Here is a 20,340-nt window from a genome sequence, read left to right on the forward strand (position 1 = left end):
AAAATTGAATCGAATACTGAAATTTTTTCAAAAAATAACCAAATACCTAAACGCATTTTCGATTCGGTATTTGATAAAAATCAAAATTTCGGTTCGGTTGATTAACCAAAAATTGTACACCCTTAGGGCATAAAATGCAATTTAGCTTATGTGGCTAGAGGTGCTAATTGGATGTTTGGTTAGCAAAACCACAATTTATAAACTCCTAATTTCATCTTCATCATCGGCATCTTCAGGTGTGTTATGAGTGTTTCAAATGTCAGAATTAGTGAATTATGAGTGTTTAATTACCACTCCTATAACTGTAATCGTTACCATAACATACGGAATAGTAAATGCAATTTATATATTGCCAATGCAAATATATGGTTATTAATGTTTGCATGTAAGACAATTTGGCTACTACTACGTACATTTTCACTATTTATTTAAATCTCGAACCGACAAAATATGAATTGTGTATGCCTTATTCATAGAAGTTGAAACTGTCGTAAACCCATACAAAAAAAAAAAAAAAAAAAAAAAAAAAAACCCAAAAAAAAAAAAAAAAAAAAAAAAAAGAAAGAAAGAAACTGCCTACTATTAAATTGTAGCGCACGTGAGTTGAACTTATATAATTGGAAAATCTGAAGCTAATGTCTGAATGGCATGAGTACTCAAAAACACAGTGTTGGCCATAATTAGCTAGCTGTAGTACTCAACACAACACAATATTTTCATGTACAAGATTAAGGTTTGTATGAATACATAAGATGCATACATACATACATATACATAATTGGTCCCCATCCCCTCAGGGGCGGGTCATGACAACGTAGCCTGCAGTGATGGTAACTTTAATGGCAAAGAAGGGGTTTGCATGAATGAAGGGTTGTTGTTGTGAGAGATGGAGATGTGGATTTCTCAAGGACATGTTTGGGATGGACCCCTCCACAAATTCAATATTGAAATCATGAGTGAGTACTACTTGAATTAACAACCTAAGAACTAATGACTAAATATATACTGTAAAATCCCATGAACAAGGAAAGAAAACGAGGATGGTGACATATCTTCAAAAAGGTAGCTGTATACAATTAATAATTACTATATATCAACATCAGATCATGTAAGAACAAATGTTTACAGCATGGAGTTGATTAAATTAAAGATTAATTTTTTCATCAGAGAGGTTTAATTTGGGTGGGGAAGAAAAGTAGTGAAGAAGAAGAATAAGTGATCACAAGTATATATGAAGTTTAGGTGATCAAGTGGTTGGAGTTGGGTGGTAATGAAAGCTGGTGCAGAGAAAGATAAGAAAAGCTGTACAATGTTGACAAAAAATGTTGCTAGTGAAGATGACATTGAGCAACTTTTTGATAAATCCCATCTCTCAACTAGTCTGATCATGATGCTGTACATGAGTAGTTTTTGTATATAGTAGTTGCAGAATATATGGTTGCTATATATATCATGTAATATTCTTTAATTTGTTTGTTTGGTTGATTGGCGGATGCTCAGTTTTCATTACCGTGATTAATATTTAACATCAGTAATTAATTTTTACCACTAGCTTGAGGAAAATCCCACGTAACCTGGACATGAACATGAACATGCATGTACCTCAATATTTCTAAATAAAGAATGATGAGAGAGATGCCCCAACACTAGCAACATTTGTTAGAAAGAAAAAGAACATCATGGTCCAATAGTTTACTGTTTTCATGCATATATAGGTGAGCAATTAAGGAAAACATTTATGTAACCGTACATACGACAAATTAACAGAGAGATAAAATACAAAATAAGTATACGGTTTCTCAAAAGAAAGAGAGAGAGTTGATGATGATGATGATTAGACATATATATATATATATATATTGTGATTTGTGAGTGAGTTTGAATGGACCACTTAAGGTAAGTAGAATGGATGGGATGGGTAGTGGCAGGTGCAGGCTGCATATATAAACAACCACGTTGCTATTAAGAGGAAGCAACAAGTAGCTAGCTACTACTCTATATAGTCTTTAAATTTACATGGTCCTCACTCTTTGGACAAGTACTTGTGCACCCCCTTGGAGTTTATTGTGGCTCATGAAGATGATGAGTTTGAAGATGCTTAACATGAAATTTCAACCTTAAAACAAACTCATTTATCAACATTCTATTAATTCCATGCATCGCTTGAAAAAGGACTAAGAATTTGATAATACTAATTAAGATTTTCTGATTCTAGCAAGTGGGCTATACATATATAGCATATATGCTCGTGATTTTGATGGCTTTATCGATCATTATTATCGGACATTGACACGCAATTAGATACAGTCATTTCTCTCCTTTTCCAATCATCACATACACAAATACTAGTCTGTGGAAGTGGAGATGAAAGGATCCATATATTCACCTATACACATCCCAACTGGGGACCTTATCTGCCCTCATTCATCAAAAGAATTTAGAGTTTAGCTCCAATATTAACCCACCATGGATATCTGAACCACTCCATTTCAGGTCCCACCCCTCTCTCAAACAACAAATCAATCTTCTCCTCTTTCACATTTCCTGCACAACTCTACCTCCATCTTTCTCTTCAACACCAAGAGGAGCTATTATCTTAATTCTCAGAGATTCCATGGACAGGACTGAGAGAGAAACTCAGGACTTCATGAACGTTGAGTCCTTCTCTCAGCTGCCCTTTATCCGCCGTGCGCCTTCGCTGCCCAAAGAAAAGGGTGCCGGAGGAGCCATAAGGCTTTTCGGCAAAGAATTTGGTGGTTACGACGAAACCACCATAGACGACGACTCAGACTCCACTGATGAGAACAAGATTGCTCGAGAAGGAGAAGTGAATAAGGTAATCAGTGGTGATAACACAGAGATCAGCAGCCGGAAGTTCGAATGCCATTACTGCTGCAGAAACTTCCCTACTTCTCAAGCACTTGGAGGCCATCAAAACGCGCACAAGAGGGAACGACAACAAGCGAAACGAGCTCATTTGCAGTCGGTGATGGCGCAATATGGTGGTTTGGTCGATCATGCGCATGTTTATGGCCTAATGAACTGCAGCAGGCTCGGCTCAGCTCCGACGACGGTTCCTATGGCTTATAATTCTTGGAACAGCAGAAGCAGCTCCCATGGAAGCCATGGCTCTTACAATGCTCACCAGACACAGCCTATCAACGGGAGCCCCTTGGCTTTATGGCGAATCCCAGATGCTCATAATCCGTCGATGGCGTACAATCGCGACCGCCCGTTGCCAATGCATCAGCAAATCCCATTGTTTAACTCCAAGGATGAGATGATGAAGCCATTATCATCAATCAGTAGTAGCCCTGGTTCTCATCAGTTCAGGTTTGGGCGCGAGACGAAGGCTGACATGCATGATCATGTGAGTTTGGATTTACATCTTTGACTGATTCTCCACGAACCATTTCCTCTACAGGGGTAAAGATAGAGATTATTCATTGCTATCGTGATCGATATGAGGAAAATTGAGGAATAACAACTCTGTTTCTTAATTATTTGACAATATTACACGTACTTAATTTACCCGTTGCTGCACGAATGCATACAAATTCATCATCAGATTCTCAATTCTTACAAGAAATTTCCATCAATACTTGAAACAGCTATATATTAGTATGTCTTAGGATCTCATATAGGGATGTCGAACGATTAGACAAAGAAGCGATATTTCCAATGGTGTATAGTTGCAAGTAAATTTGAAGGAAGAATGAATCAACATTCTTCACTAGTTTTGTCCATGTGGGTCGTCATCAACTTTAATTGGGAGTCACCCACACACATGGAGCTTATGTAGATCTTTTGTTATTTGCATGGATTGTAGCTATCGAACTTTATGTGACGATAGAAGAGCATATCTAGTTGAAGATTTGGGTAGAAACCTGTAGCTAAAGGTCGAGGTCAATCTAAGAAAGGTGGCAGTTTTGAGTCCACTTAATTCCAGCACTTTGGTGTTTCATGTTAGGAGTCTTTGGGGTCCTTATTTTCACGTTCCAAATTGTGGATATCATCATCATAGGGTCGTAACCTTGAAATTATCTAATATTTGCATACCCCAAAGATGGACTCTTTCATAAAGAGTCTTTAAATATTACGCGTTAACATTTTTAAATGGTTTTGTCGTTAAAGATCATAAAACATTTAATTTGGTACTCTTGAAATTGACTTTTAGAAAAGGGTGAAACACGAGTACTTCTAGATTATCACTTATTTTGGTACCCCGTGTCACTTTGTTGTGCAGAAAAAATAATCATGGGGGCAAAGCACAAATGGTGCTTCAGTTTTCTAACGACATATACTCATGGACCTAGTTATGTCTGCATAACGACAGTTAAATGATATTTTGTGAGCATAAGCAATCTTGAAGTTCCAATGACGTAATATGCCAAATTTTGAGCATTTTATATTAAAAGTCCAAAACAAACAACGAAAGCACGATTTTTAATCACGTATGTACTCTATAGCCATATAAATTCAGTAGTTTAAAATAAATAGTGAGATCAGAAAGCAACTTCTTGTTGCAGGTGCAAGGATGAAACATTGTTTGCTCTTTCATGAACCTTCATAATCCTGAAGATATATGCTAAAAAGATGTGTGATGCTTCATTACAACAAATGCATGTGATTAATGACATTTTAGCGACAATCGAAACGCCCTAAATAGTAAATATGCTCACTTCTGAGAGTTTGGGGACCAATCTTTAACATTTTCTCACCATGCTCTCTCTGACTACATAAAGAAAAGGGCATTTCATGATACCCCATTTTCAAAAAAGAAAGAAAAAAAACCCAAGTGTTTGATGAACTTAAATAAGAAGTGATGTATGTGCATTCATGGAACAACTTTTTTACCCCACTCAGAAAAAACCCAAAAAGTAAAGCACGATATATATATATATAGGAATAGATAGGAGAGGGTTCACTGAAATACTGTCATAGTGGAAGCAGAGTCCAACTATCTGAAGGCCCACGAATTAATACTCTGGTGAGGACACAGAAAACCTACAGAAACACATGTACAGAAAAGTTGACAAATAAAGAGCAGAACAAAGACATATGAAGAGTACATGCACTATGGAACTTAGGACCACAATGCCTCAAACACAGACCAGTGGAATTTAAGTAACATCGGCCCACTGCCCCATAAAGCTTGCAAAGGAGGTTGACAGTTTGAACAGTGTTTCCAGGCTAACGTGCGCAGAGAGGAAGAGTATGCTCTTACTACTTTTCCTGCCAGTGAAAAAAACAATGTTTATTAACTAAATTACCATTTTATCAACATGCATCTTCTTTTCTCAATATTACCAATCCCAGCATAAAAGCATGAAGAATGAAGATAGGGACATCACTTCAAGTAATTATTGTAGGAGAGTGATAAGCTGATTCAAGCATTTCACTCAATAACAGTTGCACTCCGGCTTGGATTCATCATCACAATAAAATCCAATGTAAATTAAGCCTTTTATCTATCATATATAGTACGTAGAATACAAGAGCAACTCTACCTATTTATTAAAAACAAAGGTCTATATTGTTTGTTTTGTCACACATCCCCGGTCGGTACTTTAATGGATAATTTATGACAGATAACTGCTAAACAGATTAATAGTTTCTTTACCTACCAGGATTATTTATATTATGTTCTCAGGTTCAACACAGCAGGGGTAATTGGGTTGTAAAACAACATGATTGCTTATCTGCTGCTTCTTAATCTTCTCGGGTTGGGATGGAAGAGTAAATAAGTGTTCACAGGTGAGACAAAGAAAACCAGAGTAATCAAGTCACCCTCACAAGTAAATCTTAAACCAATTTTCTGACTAAACCTGAATGATATTATTACGCTTGGCTTGCATTGCTCATAACTGATGATAACTTTTTTATCTTACTCCAAACATACCACCAAACTTAACTGCACTATCCCATAGTATGAACAGTGCTTGCTTGAAAAATTCTCTTTAGCAAGCCTGCGAATTTGGCGTCCCATCTTCACAAATTTCTAGCAATGAGATGGAACCCCACTCACCCAATTGCCCAAGCGTTTTCCTTGGGATTACTCAAAACTTTTAGGGCGATGCATGATTTTTCTTTCGCACAAACACTCAGACCCCTATTTACATTTAATAACCCAACCTTACAATATTAACGTTCCTGCAAAACCAAGAAACAAGAATTACAAACTTCTTCTTTCAAGATTTCCTACAGCTTCTGGCTTACTGTGCGTATTGTTTCACCTCTCTGTAAAAATAGTTTCCATGGCCGAGGCTGGGTTTCTTAATTTTCTTGGCCACAAGAATGATCATCACCCATTCTTGTTCGAACCCAATGATTCTCTGTAGCAGCCTAATGTGAGTAATTGTCCGACGATAATGAAGACATTTTCACTATTTTTCTTCATTGCAACTTCATTTGCAGCAAAAATATGAGAGAGAGAGATTTACTTACATAAGGGTGAAAAAAAACGGGAAGAGGGCCTCTTTTCCGGCCTAAGCCATTTTATTAGCCACACAAGCTGCTAGGTGTTTAAGTTGCGCACGTGGACGTCGGAACCCTAAACCCCAAATTTCTCCGTCGCGTTTTTGGACAATTTTGGTAAAAAATCAATACGTACAAGACTAAAATTGTCAGTCTTGTAGTTATGGTCCCAATTTTGCCACCCCCTATACCTATGGGACTATTTTTGCAATTTTGTCTTTTTTTTTGTAAAACTCCCAATAATAGTATGCAGTCATATGCCTCTAAAAATTTCTATCAAGCATTTAAGGGAAGTAAATATAAATTCTTAAATTAAGACGGTTAGGTATCAATCTTCCCGAAATTGGACCAAGCCCAAAAAACAAAGAATAAATCTACCAACTATTACAGATTTTAATAGGGTTTGAAAACCCTTTATACAACAAATTTCAGAATAGAAACTACAGATCTATACAGATACATAAATAATATTACAAAAAAATAACACAGTATAAAAGAGAATTGAAATACTCAAAGATTTACAAGAATAAGGCTCAGAAAGTCAGATCTAGTGAATGTAAACCCAAAAGCCACAAAGGCCCCAACCTACGCTCATGGTTGCTTGGAGCCACTGTGCCACAAAGGTATCAAACACTGCCACAAAGGCTATTAGATTAACCCAGGGCCACAAAGGCAAAGATCTTTCAAGATCTATTCAACAACTAAGGTTTGCAATTAACAAAGAGATTTAAGGAACACAAAAGGAGATTAGAGAGATGAGAAGGGTTTCAAGTTTCGGAATTAAATTCAGAATGAAGCCAACATATATAAGGGAACAAGGCATTTAATTCCAGAATAGAATCTAGGAAGAATTGGGGAGACCCAACACTAGAGAGAAAAAGACGAGAGGAAGAATATGAGAGAAACAAAGAGCGGGGGAAGGGAATTAGGTTTATGACAGAGAGAGAGACAAATAGACAGACCATTTAAAGGGGCCAAAGTAGGCAACTTTAGTGGACCAAGCCAGGAAAATAGGTCAGGGTCAGAAGCAATTAGGCCAAGCACCATGAGGCGGACCAGTCCCAACCATCCAATGAGATGGGCTGGGCCTAAGGGATTTGGGCCACAGATATTTACGATCTCCACCTTGGACCAAATGAAAGATGGTGGATACAAGCATCATCATTGTCCAAACACCGGGGCCTAAAGGATACCTGCACATTAGAAGAAGGGAATACATGCATACAGGAGGGTCAAATCAAGTTAAGAATTTTAAGACAATTCTTAAATTTTTCTAGGGGTAAAACATTGGTCCCCATGTCAGCAAGGTTTTCTTTAGAGTTGATTTCTTCTAAGTTAATAATTTATGTTCCAACTATATCTCAAATGAAATGATATCTTATATCAATATGTTTAGTTCTATCATGAAGATTGGATTTTTGCATAGTTGAATAGCAAATTGACTGTTTGAGAAAATTGTAACCTTTTTCTTTAAAAAAATAATTTCTTTTAATAATCCTTCAAGCCAAATGGCTTCTGTGGTAGCAATATATTCTGCTTCTTTTGTAGATAATGAAACAATATGTTGAAGCTGAGATTTATAGCTAATGCATGCACCACATAAAGTAGACACATAAGAAGTAGTAGATTTCTACTATCCCTATCGTTTGCATAGTTAGAATCAACATATCCAACCAAGTTTACACCTTAACTACACTTAGTAAATTTTATCCCATTATTATTGAAATCATTTAAGTATCTTAATGACCACTTAAGAGCCTCCCAATGAGGAAGACCCGCATTTGACATATACTTACTTAGCATGTCCTAGATATTTCATTTTAAAATTCTTGCATAAATTGTATTGGAGATTCTTAATTAGATTTATGCTAGGATTAGAAATAAGCATATCATCAACATAGAACACAAGAAAAATAGGGACATGATTATTGTACTTGAAATATAAACAATGATCATAAGTACTTCCTTGAAACTTGAAGGAATGCATGAGGAGATCAAATTGTTTATTTCATTGTCTAGGAGATTGTTTTAGACCATAAAGAGCCTTTTTAAGTAAGTAGACAAAGTCAGTATTTTTCTTATCAATAAAACCACTTGGTAGATACATATAGATTTGTCCATTAAGACCACCATGTAAAAATGCAGTTTTAACATCCATTTGCTTCAGTTCCCAATTATAATGAGCAACTAAAGCAAGAACAATTCTAATGATAGTGTATTCTACAACTTGGGAAAAGTTTCAGTGTAGTCTATTCCTTCCTTTTGAGTAAAACCTTTTGCAACTAATCTTGCTTTCAAACGTCTTCATCATTTTCTTGCTTAATTTTGAAAATTCATTTACAGTCAATAATAGAAGCATTGTTGGGTTTACGAACTAGGACCCGAGTATTATTCTTATATAAAGACTAGATTTCTTTATTCATAGCTTTTATCCATTGTTTAGAATCAGCAGTTTTTACAGCTTCCTCATAAGAGGGAGGTTCAAGGTGTTCATAATATAAAGCTAAGTGATAATCTCTATACCTAGAGGGAGTCCTAGATTCTCGTCTTTCTCTATCTCTAGCTAGTTGATAGTGATCTATTTCAGAGTCATTATTTTCAGGGTTATCATTTTCAGTATTTTTATTATTTTGTTGATTTTCTATTTGTTAATTTTCTTCATTAACCTCATTCCCTTGTTGGTTATCCTCTACAGATCCCTCCACCTATTAAAAGTGGTTTCTATATTATATTCTTCATCTTTTCTAGGTATTTTTGAAAAACAGGGTATTTCAGATTCATTAAAAAGGACATCTCTACTGATTATTGTTTTAAAACCTGGTAAGCTTCTAAGTTAGAGTCTATACCCTTTAGTTCTATTAAGATAATCAATAAAAACACATTTTTGGGAGCGCAGATCAAATTTATCATTATTTTGCAAAACAAATGTAAAACAACAAAAAATGCGAAATGAAGAAAGACCTACATCTCTATCAGACCAAATACATTCAGGCAATTTTCCAAATAAGGGAACAAAAGGGGAATGATTAATCAGATAAGCAGCAGTTAAAAAGGCTTCACTCCAGAAAGTTTTGGGCAATCCAGGACTTATTAATAAATATCTTACTTTATTTAATAAAGTTCCATTCATACGTTCAGCAACTCCATTTTGTTGATGAGTATAAGGAGTAGTTTTATGTCTTTTAATGCCAAATTCTTTACAAAGATCAATAAATTGCTGGTTACAAAATTCCAAACTATTATATGTTCTTAAAGCTTTTAATATGTTACTCGTTTGGTTTTCAACATAAACTTTTCAGTTTTTGAATTTTTCAAAAACCTCATATTTTTGCTTCATTAAGAAAACAAAAACTTTTCTAGAAAAATTATCGATAATTGAAAAGAAATATTTGTTTCCACCATGTGTGAGGAATGTTAGCAGGTCCCCATACATCAGCATGGATATAATCTAAAATGTATGAGGATGATGAAGGTCTTGGGGAAGGTGAAGCGGGAACGTGAACTCTATGTTGTTTCCTAAAACATCACATATCATCAAATTTTTCCTTTAGAACACCAATTTTATGAAGTAATTCCCATCCTTTCAAGCTCATATGTCCTAACCTCTTATGTCATAACTCAGTTTTATTTGTTTTTAAGACAGAAGCAGCAAGCATGTAATATTTAATAGAACAAATGTACAAATTCCTTTTCTTTTCTGCCTTAAAATAGAAAGGGAACCCTCCATGATTTTCATCACACCCTTACCCATTCCCTTCTAACCCTTCTTCCTCAAGGGCAGCACATGATATTAGGTTATGACACAGTTCAAGGACATTTCTAACATTTCTTAAAGTAAACTTGAAACCATTCTCAAAATTTAAGCAAACATCACCAAGACTATGAACTTGACATATCTTTTCATTTGCCATAGAAACGATGCCCAATTTTTCAGTTCTACAGTTGGTTAATATTTCTTTAAAAGGAGTCATGTGATAAGTACAACTAGAATAAGCCATTCATTTATATGCAAAGAAGTTTTAGCATAATTAATATCACATATCATATAAACTTCATCAGAAGTTTCTTCAGAAACATTTACATTTTCTTTTGCATTGTCTTTGTTTGGCTTCTTACAGTCTTTTATAAAATGCCCTTTTGCTCCACAGTTATAACATCTTTTTTCCTCATGTCTATCTTCATTATGTCTATCATCTCTATACTTAGGCCTAGACCTACTTTTACTTCTATTTCTACTTCTGCTTTTGCCATATTTTATAAACTTATAATCAAAATTTCTATTTTTTGTTCTGCCCCTAAGAAATAGTATTGTTTCTAAGCTTACATTATCTCTACCATATTTAATTGCAGCTTTGATATCTCCATAGGTTTCAGGAATAGCATTTAAAAGCACCATAAGAGAGTAGTCATCTATGTTTTATCTCCTGTTAATCTTATGTTTTGAATTAATTTAGAGAAATCATCCAAATTTTCTTTGATGTTTTTAGACAAATCAAGCTTATATCTGAAAAATTTTTCAAGTAAGAAGAGCTTACTAGGTAAAGAAGTTTCTGTAAAGAGTTCTTCTAACTTATTTCAAAGATCTTTAGCAGAATTTTATTTCCCTACTTTTCTAATAACAGAATTAGATAAATTATGAATAATCAAAGAGTAAGCATACTCATCATTTTCAATCTTTTTATCATCAGAAACATTATCAGCATATTTTTCATCAATAACTTTAAACTTTTTTTGTTGTATTAAGATTCCTTTCATTTTTTCATGTCATATAAAAAAATCAGATTTAGCATCAAAAAGTTGTAAATTATATCCAGCCATATATACAAAAATAATCACATAATAATCACTAAGAATGAGATCAGAGAATTAAATAAATAAACTGCAGTTAAGAGGGCACCCAGGCTACTTCTCAAAACTAGATACCCGCAGCCTAAAGGGCTCGCCCAAGTGAGAAAGATAGCAAGGGGGTTTGGTCTAGGTTTGAAATAAAATAAGAAATGTAGAAGAAATGAATGATCTTACTAGGAGAACAATGCTTTGATACCACTGTTAGGTATTAATCCTCTAGAACTCGAACCAAACCCAGAAAATAATGAATCAAATCTACCACCTATTACAAATTTTAATAGGGTTTGAAAACCCCTTATACAAAAAAGTTCATAATAGAAATTACAGATCTATACAGGTATAAAAAAATAATACAGTATAAAAGAAAATTGAAATACTCAATGGTTTACAAGAATAAGGCTCAGAAAGCCTGATCCAGTCAATGTAAATCCAAAAGCCACAAAGGCCCCAACCCAGACTCACGGTTGCTTGGAACCATTGAGCCACAAGGCATTAAATACTGCCACGAAGGCTATTAGATTAACCTAGGGCCTCAAAGGCTAAGATCTATTCAACCAGTAATGTTTGTTAACTAAGAGCTTTAAGGAATACAGAAGTAGATTAGAGAGAGGAGAAGGGTTTCAATTTCTGAAATTGAAACCAGACTGAAGCCAACATATATAAGGGAACAAGCCATTTAATTCCAGAATAGAATTGAAGAAGAATGGTGGTGGAGGGAGACCCAACAATAGAGAGAAGAAGAGAGAGGAAGAAGAGGAGAGAAACGAAGAGGAGGGGGAACGGAATTAGGGTTATGACAGAGAGAGAGAGAGAGAGAGAGAGAGAGAGAGAGAGACCATTTAAAGGGGTAAAAGCGGTAATCCTAGTGGATCGGGTCAGAAAAATGGGCCAAGGTCGGAAGCAATTGGGCCAAGCACCATGAGGTGGACCAGCCCCAGCCATCCAGTGAGATGGCTGGGCCTAAGGGATTTAGGCATTTAGGCCACAGATATTCACAAAAACAAAAGTAAAGATACTCTAGATTTACACATTGGTTATAGTTAGAGTTAATTACAAAAGTGAAAGAGGTAGGGTAGAGTTAATATAATTTGGGCCACCTGCAGGAGATCACTTAAAGCTCCTTACATCATCAAATATTGGAAACATGGTCATCCTCATTGTGAAATGCCATAGTGAGATGCACTTGAAGCAGCATAATATGATGTCACAGTGAGTTGAGTGAAGTTTGGGAGTGCATAGCCTGTAAATTAAGGTGTCATCAGATCAATCCGATAAAAACGGGGTGTCAAAGAGCAGCTACACCCCAAAAAACGCATGAGATATATTATAAGGAATTAACTCAACAACTCCAACAGCTCATTAATTCCTACTCATAGAATAGAACAGATAGACCAGCTTACTATGTAAAGTTCAAGTCCTTTTGGGGAGAAAAAACATATGATTCGATTATTCTACTTAAAACAGGTGATGTCTTACTCAGGTAGTAAACAAAAGAACTAAGAGGTAATGGAATTAAGATTGAGACATGCTAATTCACGAGCTAGTTTAGAGGGAAAAGCAAAGAAGCAAGTGGAATAGCTATATATATCCACATTCACAGCAACAGTGCAGCAAACAAAAGATGGATTTTATTTAGCTAAGCAATTCTTGTGAAATGGATGTCAGCATTTTAGGACAGCGGACAGAAAATAACAAGTCAAACCTAAATTACAGCCATACCCATTCAATCATGAGTATTAGACTACACAACTTTAGGAATGTAGGCAGTAACAGCAAGCCTGCCTCTGGGTTTGGGCTGGGGGTATCCAAGATGGGCCTGGGCTTCGCCTTGGACTCATTGGATGAATATATGGGCTCAACAGGGCCTGTCAACTATACCATTTTGTCGTCCCATCAGTCTCATTCACTTAATGTGCCAAAGATATTGTACTCCAACTTGAATGGAACGTGGTATAGTTTTGAATTTAAATGAGTGTCCCGCCTACCTCGGTCCCCGTCCCCTACATTAAATACACCACTGCTGTATATATGCAATCTTTTCCAAAACTAACATAACAAACAAAGTTGACATTGGAGGCTTAAATGTGAGGTTTCATCAATAAAGTTAGGATCATCAACTTGAATTTTTTGAAATGTGTGAATATTTGTATCAGTATTTGTTTTATTTTATATAAATTATTATAATTTATTTGTAATATGATTGATGTAATATCAAAACAAAGATGACATTGGTAGAAAATGGAGAAATAATCCCACCAACATAATAAATTATTATAGCATAATACATACAATACAGTACACATCTCAATAATGGAAGACATACACATTGTACTCAACCACAGCATCCCCTGTCTTGAAGTTCAACTCATGAGTCCTCGCCTCTGCATACCCCTTAGCAAACCGGAACACGCCGCTTCCCCCCACGATGGGCAGCTCCCTCACCGCCGAAAACACCGCATTCCTCCCCAACACGCTCAGCGTGCTGCCGTTGAACTTCCCCTCAGTGAATGCGAAGTTCAAGACCATCAAAAGCCCCAGCTTGCTCAAATCCGCCGATCCGTAGATTCCTTGAGCTCTCCCCACAATCTTGGAGCTCATATTCGGGCCCAGAGTGAGAGGGTCGTCAATCATCACCACCAAGCCGAAGCCCGTGGCGGAGGAGTTGGTCACGGCGGCTTCCGCCACGCGCACGGCGGTGGGTTGGCGGCCGCTGACTATGTCGTGGAAGTAGAAGTGGAGGTGGGAGAGCTTTTGTGCTTTGAGGCCCATTTCAGTTTTGGAAAGCCTTCTTGAAAACTGTTGGGAATGTGTCTGGATGAAATTTGATGAGAGGATGAGAACAAGTGTGAAAATGGGGAGTGTGAGTTGAAGAAAAGCGCAATTGGCCATAGTGATTGTGGGATTCAGCATGAAAAGCTGCAAATGTAGGGGTGTAGTATATATACACTGACGGCTGAGGGATTGTTTGGGTTACGGCACATATACCGTATACCTACTAAATTTTGTCTGCTTGCAACCCAACTATATAATATATTCCTCTAATATAGTATTTTAAAGATTGATTATTATTAGTACCAATAATTCAGCTTTGAAGGGGATGTCAAAATGCTTTTATTAACAATATTATATTTGGTTACTATTTATTAACAATTTTATGAATTTCTTTTTAGTAAGTTGAAAAAATGAATTTGACTGTCACTCTCTTACCTTAATCATTTTATAATGTGTTAATGCAATTTATTTCTTTGTGATATTACACGTGAATATATTATTCCTCTATAAATATATATATATATGTAATTTATTTTTATTTATTTTTTAAGATGAAGCAATATATATTTTTAAATATAAAAGTACATTATTTCAGTTTAAAAACTATTGAAAGATAATGACGTTTTTTTAAGGTAAGCATTCAATATGAGCATTGAAAACGTTATGAATTATTTTGATAAAATGTTGTATTTTATCAGATAACTAGTAGTTTTTTTTTTACTTTATGGTTTACCAAATGAATCTTAATGTATATGGTCATTAGACAGAAATGACATGTGCTACATATTTATTTTTATTACATTACAAGTAGTGATTACCTTTTTCAATAGTTCAAATATTGTCCTTTTTTCTTATTATTTTGTATTTTTAATTTTGAAATCTCTATATTCAAATTAATAAAATTATTTATAATAATCCGACCCAATCTATTTTGAACCCATTCATTTAGACCCATTTGGGACCTAACCCGTCCATTTGCCACCTCTATTTTGGTGTTTTTTATTAGGGCAGAACGATGGAATGGAAATAAAACACGATGTATATAAAATTATTTCAAAATTCAATTTTCTTTCAATTGAAATTTGGCGAAAAAGTGAAAGTATAAGTAAAAAAGACAAAAAAATATTTTTTATTTTTATTACTCTATTGCCCATTTATATGTATGTATATATATATATATGTTATGTATAATTTTCTTCAAATTTTTTTACCTTCTCCCTAATAATACCATACACATTCACCAAAGATAATATAAGAAAATTATTGAAAAATTATTGCATCGAAGTCAAGGATGAATATTTTTATTAATAAAAATATTATTGTACTTGTTTGATAATACTTTTATTAATGAGATTTTTAAAATTTTCATGTACAAAAATTATATTAATTATTTATTTTTTAATACAAAATGAAAGAAGGATTATTCAATGAAATTATAAAAAATAGTCTTTTCATTCTTAATCTGTTTTTCTCGTACCAAACAACTGAAAATATTTGAGATTTACTCCCCTTTTAATCATACCAAACAACTTGAAAGGAAATTATTATTCTCTCACCCCCCCCCCTCACTTCCCTTTTCCTATTATTTGAACCAAAACAACCCTAAAACTTGAATCCAAAGGTACTGAAATAAAATATAGGATAAATTGCAATTACTTCCCAATATGTTTGTTATAATTATAAATATTTTATTATTGTTTGAAAAATGAAAATGACAAATACTTCTCAAATAAAAAATAATTACAATTATATAGTCCTTAAATAATGATGTAAAACTTATTACTTTATCCTTGTTGATTTTTTTAAATGATAAAATATTAAAAAAAAAATGAGGGTTGGTAAAGTAAATAATACATTGAAAATTTTAGTTCATAAAAATATTTTTATAAAATTTTAAAAAGTATATAAAATTATAATTTATAATTCAAAAGGGTATATTAATCCGTTCACTATAAAAATTAAATGAAAATCTAATCCACTGATTTCGTTGTTACGCAAATATTAAACAGAAGGCATTTTAAATAATAAAAAATATTTATAAATATGTAAAGCTTTTGGAGAGGTGATTGTAATCAAAGTGTATTGGTGCTTTTAAGCTTTTTACCAAGTAATAAAGATGATATTAACGTTTTATAGGAATGTATACATAATTTTCTAAAAAATAGGGTAGTTTTTGTAAAATAATATTGATATTTTTTATGGGTATATGTATAATTATCTAAAAGAGAGAGTAGTTTGTGTAAATCTATCATAGATTAGGGGTATAAATATAATTATTTGTGTAGCATAGGAATATAGGATGTAATATCAAATTGTAATTATAAAAGAATAAAATAATTAGTGAAAGAGGAAAATATTAGTGGGCCTGGTTGCCAAATCGAGCCCAGTGATGCAGCTATATTCATTTCCCTCAACTATCCAACAACTCCACCTCCTCTACATTGCGGCCCATTCTTGTCCCAAAACCCTAAGTCCCCTATATATAATTATTCTTTCCTGTCTTTGATCAGTTTCCCTCCACCCTCGGTTTTCTTCACACACTTCACGATCACGACACTAAAACATGCCGGCGGGACACGGTCAGAGGGCGCGGACTAGGGATCTCTTCGCTAGGCCCTTCAGGAAGAAGGGTCCAACCCATCTTTCGACCTACCTTCGGATCTACAAAATCGGAGATTATGTTGATGTCAAAGTTAACGGGTCCATCCATAAGGGCATGCCCCATAAATTCTACCATGGTCGTACGGGTCGGGTCTGGAATGTAACCAAGCGTGCCATCGGCGTTGAAGTCAATAAGCAGGTAGAAATCGTCTAAGCATGGTCGCTGTCTATCTACATTTTTACTATATTTCTTTGTGCGGTGTTAAGAACTGTATTTTGTGGCTGGAACTGATAAGATTTATTTGATATTCGGCTGTATTAATGTATTTATGTAGTTTGATTCAATTTAGGTGGTGTTTTATATGAATTTTTTTTTTTTATTTGTGCGTGTTTTTGTAACTTCACCTTTGGGAGCAGTTCCTCGGACTTATTGAAATTGGCAAGGACAACCTTCGTTTGAACCATTATGGTCAAGTATAAATAACTAGAGCTGTTAGTACTAATTCTATACTACTTTGTTTTCTTCTTTTAACGGTAGTCAACCACATAAGAGTGACTTGGTCTTGAAACATTAAGAAAATATGATGGCAATTAGTTAGCATTTTTTTCATCTTTTGATTTGCTTTTATCCGGGTTAATCTTGTATTCAAGCGTAGTTCCTTGGTTGCATTCTTGGTAACAGTCATGTTTCACCAGTACGGAATGTAATTGTGCTTATGGTCATTTAAAGGTTGTATTGTTTGGATTTTGTGGGATCGGTTAATTTTGGAAGTCTGTGATGACAAATTCTAAGGCTTGTTTCTCAATACATTCGCAGTGGCCGCCTGAGAGCTTTCGCCTTCGCCAGGCTTGAGAGCTTCTGCTGCTTTTATCCTTCCTTGGATGTCTGAGACTATATTCTTTCAACTTTTGATTTAATTGCTTTTGATATTTTTATTCCTTTTGAACATTCCACCTTTTGAAGTTTTGTTTCTTTTTCCTATCGAACTTTTGGTGTTTATATTACTCTGCTAAAGTATTGTGGAAGTGTTAGACAAAAATGAAGCTCTTTTTTATGGTCTCAGAACAGCTGTTTGTCATTTGTTTTCTAGACTTTTCAATGAAATTCTGAATTATCTTAAACATTTGATTCTTGATTACCTGTGAGAGAACAATGGCTTAAACATCATATCACAGCTGTTTGGAACATTGAATAAGGTGCTGGCTGGTGATTGGATAATATTTCCAAGCCTTGTATCTATCTCTATCTTGAAAGCATTTACAGCAATTGAGAAAAGAAGTTTTTTGTTAAGCTGTTCATTCTATCATTACCGTTGTTTTAATTCTGGCTTGTTAGTCTTCTAGTTAGGTTGTAAAACACAGAGGAGATTGAGATCTGCAGTCACTTGATCTTCAGTTTGTCAGAGTTTTCCATGCTGTACTATATGTTAGCTTCTCTACCCTCTTGCTTGACCCACTAAAGAAAATTAAAATTAAAGTTTGTTGATGTGTGTTCATGCACTCAGGTCGGCAACAGAATCATCAAGAAGAGGATACATGTTCGTGTGGAACATGTTCAGCCATCACGATGCCATGAGGAGATTCTTGAGAGGATAAAAAAGAATGATCAGTTGAAGGCTGAAGCTAAGGCGCAAGGTAAAATTATTAGCACGAAGAGGCAGCCAGAAGGTCCCAAACCTGGTTTCATGGTGGAAGGTGCCACTCTAGAAACTGTCACTCCGATCCCATATGATGTGGTCAATGATCTCAAGGGTGGTTACTAAGACCCTGGTGGTGGCTAGGAATTTTCTGTTCTTTTGGCTTTTTGCTGGAAATTGTTGAGTCAAACTCTCTCTCTCTTGCGTTACTTTTGTGATGGACAAGGAGTTTGCAATTGATATTTAGACCAATTCTGGGGCAAAATGATATCTGATCTGATCAATGCTAGCATTTGGCATTATCCTTTACTGAATGAGCTTTCATTAACAGGGAACATACCGGTTGAGACTTAATGGGGATGTTTAGATATCCATTAAATGACATTTCAAGGCTTGATATAAGAGGCTCCAATTTTCTGCGATGATGAGTTCATTATATCATGAGCTTAAGCCGTAAGATGGGGTACACCAAGATTCTGTTACATTCTTTGTCTATCTTAATTTGACGGTTTCACGCCTCAGAATGTGAGATATCTTCTCATGGTTTTTCAGTACCTCGTTGGTTTCTTCTGGAATACCAGGGATAACTACATTGTATGTGAAGTCCAATTTTTCACATATCAACATGCGCCTCGTATTTATTTGTTCATCAGGAAATCAGGACTCTGTAAAATTAGCAGATAATGTGCCGTAATGAAAGCTGGTCTTTTAAATCATCAGCCGATGGGTAAACTGAAGTTTTCACGTTTTTGGATGAGCAAACACAGAGCAAGGATCATGAAACAAGTAAAACATATACCTATATAAAGGATTATCAACCAAACAAGGATCAGGGCATCCATTTTGCCTGCTGCCTGCTGGCTTTAGGAGTGGGCAGAAAGAAAAGAACTTGTGCTCAAAGTAAAGAACTAGTTAAGTGTTTGATAAGTGAGTTCCTTCCCCATACTTATACAATACATTTTTTCATTTAACTCAGCTTCCGCCTAATCATTTTGGTCAAAAACAAATCTATTACTCATCCTTGAGTTGCTAGTAAACACATATATTGCGTACCATAGGTGATATCTTTTTGTACAAGTAACAAATTTTCGTGCTTTTGTATATATATTGGGGCAACAGTGGTGGCTTTTCTTTAAGCTTATGCTTTTGAAGAGAATACTTGGGTTTGGAGTCAGTGCTGTGGACTCCCATTTCTGTTCAGAATGAAAATTTTGCCTGCTGCCATTGGCTTCTTCATTGCTCTCATCGTCTTCTCAGGTCGCCTCATTCTACCACATGGTTTGGTTGTTTATTCATTACATATCTTGTAATTTTCTCAGCATCGTAGACATTCATATTTGTAAATGCTGCACCAGCGACATTTAAGCTTTAGTTCAACGACAGATTCTTGATGATAAAGTCTTTGTCCGTTGATTCGCTGCATTGCAGGTTTGAATGATGCGGTTGCAGTATGGATTCCGGAGCATAGGTGCCTTGAAAAAATCCGTTCAGGCAAATGCAATACCTACAAATGCATGGAAAAATGCTCTGTGAAGCCAGGGGGGCAGGGAAGATGCAGATGGAACTACTGCATCTGCACATACTACTGCCATGACCCTCCCAAATAAATGCTTCTTCTCTTGATTTGGCATTCATCACTTGAGTTGGTGTTCCATCACTAGCTGCTGCGCCTATCCTATCGTTGTATCGACATGTTCAAAAGTGCCATTCTTCCTTGATCGTTCACAGCTCTTGAGCCAAATATTGCTTTTTAATGTTAATTTGTTCTGAAATTACATTTTAATTTTGTATTTTTTTTTAATGTATGTCTAAACACTCGATGTTGGAATTAGTTTTTTTATTTTACTATTTGTTCGTGTTGATTTTAAGTGTGGTTTGGACTCTAATTTTGCAAGAATCATAGTGTTAGAAATTGCAGGGGTAGTTGAGATTGAAGAAACAGGGTAGGCTGCTTCATTTTTGTATTAGACTGAAGAAAGCAATGGTTAATAATGAGTATTGAGTA

General features: G+C 35.1%; 3 protein-coding genes across 4 annotated transcripts; 2 read left to right on the plus strand and 1 right to left on the minus strand.

Moving 5' to 3' along the window:
- LOC105162480 (zinc finger protein 8) lies at positions 2,283-3,564 on the plus strand. The gene has a single exon (XM_011080506.2). It carries the CDS (start codon positions 2,615-2,617, stop codon positions 3,392-3,394), a length of 780 nt encoding a protein of 259 aa, XP_011078808.1. The 5' UTR covers positions 2,283-2,614; the 3' UTR covers positions 3,395-3,564.
- LOC105162481 (dirigent protein 21-like) lies at positions 12,391-14,324 on the minus strand. 2 transcript variants are annotated; one of them, XM_011080507.2, is made up of 2 exons: positions 13,649-14,324; positions 12,391-12,565 (listed from the first exon to the last, which is right to left on the minus strand). In XM_011080507.2, exons 1-2 carry the CDS (start codon positions 14,233-14,235, stop codon positions 12,433-12,435), a joined length of 720 nt encoding a protein of 239 aa, XP_011078809.1. In that variant the 5' UTR covers positions 14,236-14,324; the 3' UTR covers positions 12,391-12,432. The 2 variants fall into 2 exon arrangements, with proteins under 2 accessions (XP_011078809.1, XP_020549530.1); XM_020693871.1 differs by lacking the exon at positions 12,391-12,565 and having other exon boundaries at positions 13,570-14,322.
- LOC105162482 (60S ribosomal protein L21-1) lies at positions 16,601-18,649 on the plus strand. The gene is made up of 2 exons (XM_011080508.2): positions 16,601-16,897; positions 18,204-18,649. Exons 1-2 carry the CDS (start codon positions 16,661-16,663, stop codon positions 18,459-18,461), a joined length of 495 nt encoding a protein of 164 aa, XP_011078810.1. The 5' UTR covers positions 16,601-16,660; the 3' UTR covers positions 18,462-18,649.

Source organism: Sesamum indicum, linkage group LG5 (assembly GCF_000512975.1).
Source record: "Sesamum indicum cultivar Zhongzhi No. 13 linkage group LG5, S_indicum_v1.0, whole genome shotgun sequence".
NCBI lineage: Eukaryota > Viridiplantae > Streptophyta > Magnoliopsida > Lamiales > Pedaliaceae > Sesamum > Sesamum indicum.